Below are 6,837 nucleotides of genomic sequence, written 5' to 3'. Positions count from 1 at the left end.
TAACTCCAGCCTGTATCTGTCCATGGGCCTTGATGGACATCACACTGTCTCTCCTGACTACAGCAGACATGATAGGCAACAACAGATACTTTGAAGTCTCCTGCCTATTTTTGGGCACAAGTCTTTTCCTAAATTGTAGATGTGATATAACAGCATTCTCCAAGGCTTCACTAAGGTATCTCTCGTACTTGGAATTAACACCAGACAAAATAAAGTTAGTAAGATGAAAGTCTGTTCTGCAAGAACTGCAGTTAGTTGCATAACTGAGCTTCTAGCACGAGCCTTTTGGATACTTTAGCAAATTATGGGAGTCTTTGTCTCTTGCTTTCATTACAGATTCTCATCACTAAAGCATTCCCAGCAAGCAGAGGTCACTGTCCCCATCACGTTGTACATACAGTCATTCCTGTCCCAAAGATCTGGTCCAGAGAGATGGGACAAAGTTCAGAGAAGTGGCATCTAAAATGTTGATGTTCTTGTGGCAGCTGCATCTGCCTCCAAGTCAGAACTCGTTTACTGACTGGATGTCCACATGCCAGCAGTCATGAAAGGCTTTGTGACAGCCTTTCTTCAGGAAGGGCTTTGATTGCTTTCTGTGTCAGAGAGAATTTCCACCAATAGTCTGTGAATCAGCACAACAATATGGCAGGAATTTTAAACAGTGAGGTGCTGCTTTTCTTTTACAGAAAAAGAAAGACTAATTAAAGAATGATTAATTACATGGATTCTCTGCCTGATTGTCTATAAAAAGATGGGGTGGGAAGGTTCTTCCTTTAATCTTGTTTCAGAATAGTTGCTTGATTTTTTCTTTTTCCTCCTGGCCTGGAGTTAAATATGGTGGTAGTTATGCACTGTAACAATTCCTTTGCTTTCAAGAAATAGAAGTCCTTGTTTCTATCTCTGCCTGAGGCATTTTGCATTTTACCTCTTTAGTTTTGCAAAGACGGTTGTGTGTCACATGATCAAACAGCAGTGGATCAAACAGCTTGCCTAGCACTGCAGCCCTGAAAAGCAGGTTTTGAGACAAAGACCACATATTATCTGCTATGTTCTCTCTAAGAGAATTCTGTCTAACCAAGGTCTTGAAAAAATCCAGGACAGAAATAGAAAATTACATCATCAGCTTCCAGACTTTCTCCTGCAGAATCTTTGGCTTAAAAGCAGAATACCAAACCCCCATCCCCTAAAGACCCCCACAACCTACTGGACTGGATCTTTTGGGGGTATTTTTTTGGCTGTGCTGAGTGGTTTTGTTGCTGTGATTAGCACAGAAGCTGGAGTAGAGAATTTGGGAAGTTGTACCATCATACCAGGTTAGTGAGCTGGATTTACTGCTCCCCTTTCTGGGGCACCCAGTTCAAAATCCTGCTTCCTCCATATGGTCTCTGTGTATATTGTGTATTGTTCCTCTGGTTATTATGTTTTCTGTTATTTAAGACCAAAACTTTATGACATGGACACTGATTCATTCACTTGTTTGTTTATGCCAAGAAGGGAGGCTTCAGAAATACCAGCCCTAACAAGTTTTGTTTTTTGCACAGCAAAGAGAACAAGAACATGTCTTGGCAATGTGATCAGAGGTGTGATATCTCTTGGATATCAGAGTTCACAACAAACAGGAAGGCCTGGGCTTAAATGAAATTAATTTCTTTGTAGATGAGGAATTCAGAAATATATTGAGCGTGTTTTGTAAGTAGGATATGTCACCCACAAGGAATCATGGAAAATAAAAGACATCAGAAATCTGATCTAAATAAAAGAGGATATAATCTCCAGAGTTACTTGGAGGATGAAATCTGAGGCGCTGCCTGCTGGAATACCACAGGTAGAGTTCAAGGTGCAGAACTCCGGGAATGGCTCTGCCCATCAGTTGGTCTGTTCAGGTGTTCCCTTGTTTTAGATATCAGTGTTCATGCTATTGATTTTACAAAAGTAGCCTTGGTTAAAAATGATTCTTTTTAGATTCTCTTTGGGAGTCACAAGAAGATCTGTCTGAGTTCAGGAATGGTTTTACCTTAAAGGGTTCCGACTGCCTGTACACCAGAAAATTTAGGCTAATCCTTATTGACTTAATGGCCGGTTCATGGTGGGTGTAGTTTGTCTCAGCCTGGGCAGTACAGTAGTGAGTTCCTCACAGCTTTTAATGAGGGTGAACACAAAAAAGAAACCCTTGAAATCATGCAATTTATCTTAGTAATAGTGGGATCCTTAGTTTGAGGGAGCTGTAAATCTTGAAGTACCTATGGTTTTAACATTCAAACAATATTTACTATGGATGGAGGAATAAAGTGTCTCAGAGAGGTTGGTTCTTCAATTGATCATGTTCCCTGTGGTCTGGGACAGTTGCCTTATCAGTTGCTTCCCAAATTATGGAAAAGCTCAGCTTTACTTTTAACTGTCTGCAGAAAGCCCCACCAGTTGTACTGCTGCCTGGTAGAGGCATTTACAGTATCTTTCCTAAGGCTACTGGTACTGGTGAACAAAGAGAGAAAGGGAGGAATCACTGTCTCATTCAGGAAACAAATTATCCCAGTGGTTTCACAGGAGTCTGGGTAATCCCCCAAGATGCCTCATTGCCTGGCAGTGAGGAAGTTATAAACTGGATATCAGGAAAAGGTTTTTCACCCAGAGGGTGGTTGGGCACTGTACAGGCCCCCAGGGCAGTGGTAACAGCACCAAACCTGATGGAGCTCAAGAAGCTTTTGAACAATGCTCTCAGGCACATGGTGTGACTCTTGGGATGTCCTGTACAGGGCCAGGAGTTGGACTTGATGACCCTGATGGATCCCCTCCAGCTCAGGATATTCTATGATCCCATGATTCTAACTACAAAAGGCAAATGAGTGGAAGAACCAAAAAATACATGACATGAAATGATTCATTCATGTTCCAGGGATGGCCTCCCTACAGGTCATGGAGAAGGAGGAACTAAAAAGGCATCTTCCTTAGACTCCTGTACCTTATGCTGTTCCAGTGAGTGGAGCCACTGGAGAGGATCTTTCTTTTTCTTTCCTCCACATTTTGACTTTCCAAAGGCACACAGCTCTTGGAGTCACAAGATAATCTATGATAAGGGCTCTCTTAAAAGATTTCAACAGCTCATGTGGGAACAGAGTTGGGCATACACAGCATGCTACATCTCTGATAAGGTCAAACAAGGCAAGTGGAAAATACCTGAACTGTTTGAGGTGTTCTGGGTTATTTCAGTAGGAATCAGAGGGAAATTATCACCAAAAAGAGTTGTTGTATATGGTCACAGATTGCAAAACTTCTTCAGTTTGCCAGAACCAAATGTGAACATAGAATTTTAAAATCCATTAGTGTTTCCAGTTTCTCATGATTGAGCATGGGGATGTTTAATCTCAGTTTTGGGTGATGGGGATGAAGAAGAAACAGAGCTGAATGTGGAAAATTTTACTTTCTCATGAAAATTTATGGGGAAGCAAACCATCCTGTCACAAAACAAACCATTTGTTTCCCAAACTAAAATAAAGTTTGGTGGTTTTAGTAATTGCAATTTGCCTTTATTTTAGACATTTGAAAACATGGTGTAAAATTAACTTGTATAGTGAATTGAAAAGCCACATTATAAAAAAGATGGTTCTTACAGAAACTTCTACAGAGAGAGAAATTCATCAGAGTAGATCCTTTTCCTACAGAAGGTTTTGTTTTGAAAGATTGCATTTTCTTACAAAACAAAAAGCAATTCACAAATTCCCATGATGTTACTGATGTTTTCTTTCCATTCCAGAGTTGAAGATAGTTTTGAGAAACTCTTAGAGGTTACCTCCAAACCAAAACCTAAGGTCCCACCAAAACCACCACTGCCTCAGAAGCCAGCAGTTGCCCCCAGGAGCACTAATTCACCTTCACTGGCAAAGCAAAAGGAAAACAGGATTCAGACAATGAATGAAGTGGACATTCTCCAGTATATCCAGGAAAATGAATCTATCAACAACCAGGATACCAGTCTTTTTTGAACATATGTATTTTTAAAATGTGATGATGCCTTCTTGGCCCCAACTCCCAGTGAGCTCAAGTGATGGCAGCAAGAACTGACCAGGTGTTCCTACTGTCACAGTGCTCATTTCTGTACCAGGATAGAGAGAGCAGCAAGCCTGAGTAGCAGAACCTCTGTTTGACATTTTCAAAACAGTGCAGCTGTGATATAATGTTGCCTTAGATTTTCAGGGTTTTACAGGGAATGTGGACAGGGATGTAGCACTACAGATCATCTACTGCTATTTTAGTATCAACATAGTACAGTTTTGGCCAGTTGATTGAAAATGGTGAGGATGTTGTACACATGGCAGCTGTGAATGATGTCCAACAAATGGTCTGAGGCAGGATAGGATGCTGTTCCTGTCATTTTTAGATAGTGTATTTCAGCTCAACGGAAAGGCCATTTTCCTTTCATCCAGTGCGTTTTTGTAGCAGCCTTTTCCGCCCTGACTGGTATTTCGGTACATTTTAACAGGAACTGCTAAATATAATTTAACAGTTCCTCTGTCTTTCAGTGGAACACTGAAATCCCAGCTAAGCCTGACAATCTGCTGCCTTAATTGTTGTGCCTCAACTGCACAAATGCCAACTTGTAGGAGAACTTCAGGCCTGCAGAGACCACACTGTGCATCTCTGACTCCTGGGGAGAATAGCAGATGACTGAGGGTGGCTAAGAACACTCTCCAGACATAGATGGAGGTTGCAGTGCGTAGGAGGTTTGGATTCTTTAGGACTCCTGTGAACCCCAGATCCACAAGACCTGATTTTTTCTAGCCAAGTCTTCCTGGGCTTCCGCTGTAATTAGTAGAGAGAGAGATTTCTTCAGGAGGTGATTCAGTGCAGGTGTGTTAATGGAGGAACTCTGAATTGCTCTCTGGACTCACTCTTTCTCTCCTATTCCTTCACTTCTCCAAAAATTTTAAGAACCAGCCATTGTGATTAGTTCCACTAAGCTAAAATGAGTTTGTGTGGTAAGAGAGTGGTCTGTTCTTTACCATGCAATGGCTAAAACAAGGGAGGTCAAACTTGGCATTATCTAGAGGAAAAAAATAGGAAAAAAAATATACTGGAGAAATTTTAATATGCGGGAAAAGAAAAACATGATAAAATAGGCATCCAAGACACTCTGATTGAAGATACTGAATTTACACCTAATGTGAGTTGATACCTGCTGTCATGCAGAAAGAGATTCCTGAATTCATTCCATGTGTGGTCTAGCCAGAGATGAAGAAGACAAGCTCCCCAGAGGGAAAATTTTAATATATTTCAGCCATATCATCATCCCAATATTTGCCTGTCTAACACAGAACAAATTAAATAGAAAGCATTATATATATTTTAATAATGAAATTATTTCTATTAGCATTTCCTTTTTAAGCCAATGGAAAATATTATAAAGGTATTTTGCTTTGATGGGACAGATAAAATACAATCATTGGTTCTCCTCTGTATATGGTATGTTTTACTATAATAAAACATTTTGCTAACCCACAGGTGTTACTGTTATTACTGTTGTTCTCTAGGTTGTACATTGGCAGCAAAGAATCAATTCCATTCCGCCCATGAGGAGTGTTACATGGTGTTAAAATGTAAATAAGTATGAAACCAAAAATGTAGCTGTGCTCACATTTCCTTTGAGAGCAGCTAAAGGGAGAACCAGAGGTACTACCTGGTCCTGTCCCCACAGTGTCCTGGTGCAATTAGGAGTCTTGTTTATCCCATCCTGCAAAAGGGGAATAAGCAGTGAGGAGATAAATGCCTTGCCCAGGAGCAGGCAGGGAATAGAGGCAGGAGAAATTAATTCAGGGCAGCCTTCCTGTTGCACTCCCTGCTGTCATGAACAACCACTGTATATTTAACTGAGGGCTCAGGGAGCAGCATCTCTATTTTACTCAGCCCTGTTTGGAGACACTGCTTGCATTTCTCTATTTTTGGACTACAGCCCATCACACAGCCTGAACACTGCTAAAACTTCCAAACTGCAGGCCATGGATTTAATGATCAGTAGACCGAGTGCAGTTCTTCACCTGCCTGGAATGGCCAAGGAATATTTTGCCCCCTAGCTCTCCCTAAAATTGTCAAATTACCTAAGCACAGGGAAGGAAGTGCTGTTAATTGTTTCTGTGCTAGATTTTTAAGATTATTTTGAGGTCAGTATTTTACTTCAGAAAAAAAAATCTAGCATTCCTGTCAAGAAACTAATAGAAAAGGATCTCTCATAAACCCTGGTGTTAGGCTTTTGTTTTACAATGCACATGGTCTAGCTGTAGTCATAAGAGGTGAGTTACAGCCCTTGAATACATTCTATTTAATGAATCATTATTATACAAGAGAAGAATGTCAGACAAATGTAGCCCAGAAAAATTGAACATACTATTAGAAATGACGTAGGGAAACTATACAACATGGTTTTCATCCTGCCAGAAGAGAATTTTCTTTTTTTACTTCCTTTCATATATCACTTCTAGTAGCAGCTATTTGATTAGCCTGCTCTTGACAACCCTTGAAATTCAGTTGTGGACTCTAATGTAGTTCTTGGCTGACAGTCATCACCTTCCAACATTAGTAATAGAGTTCATCAAAAGATTTGAAAAGCAAGAGTTATATTTAAACCCTTAAAAGAGATGGGGAGGTTAGTGATTAGAACTCATAATAGGTATCTCTGTTGCTTTACAAGCAGCTTCTTGTTTTGTGTAACATTCTGCTTGCTCTGTGGTACAGCACTAATTGACAACTAAGACTGTATACTTCATTATTTGGGTCACAGTTTAACAAATTATTTCACCAAGCCGAGTATTTCACAGATGAGTTGTGGGTCGTCTGCTCAGGTCTGCT

At 40.4% G+C, this 6,837-nt stretch overlaps 1 protein-coding gene across 1 annotated transcript in view; it reads left to right on the top strand.

Moving 5' to 3' along the window:
* HS1BP3 (HCLS1 binding protein 3) overlaps nucleotides 1-5,493 on the top strand; it is a 52,199-nt gene extending 46,706 nt beyond the window's left edge. Inside the window, exon 7 of the mRNA XM_017745043.1 lies at nucleotides 3,752-5,493. Within this exon, the coding sequence (XP_017600532.1) occupies nucleotides 3,752-3,980 (229 nt within the window). The 3' untranslated portion in view covers nucleotides 3,981-5,493. The remainder of the gene's footprint in view (nucleotides 1-3,751) is intronic.
* Nucleotides 5,494-6,837: the final 1,344 nt, after the last annotated feature.

Source organism: Corvus brachyrhynchos, unplaced genomic scaffold, assembly GCF_000691975.1.
Source record: "Corvus brachyrhynchos isolate BGI_N302 unplaced genomic scaffold, ASM69197v1 scaffold116, whole genome shotgun sequence".
Lineage (NCBI taxonomy): Eukaryota > Metazoa > Chordata > Aves > Passeriformes > Corvidae > Corvus > Corvus brachyrhynchos.
The sequence above is the reverse complement of the archived record's forward strand: the minus strand, read 5'-3'. Positions and strand labels throughout refer to the sequence as shown.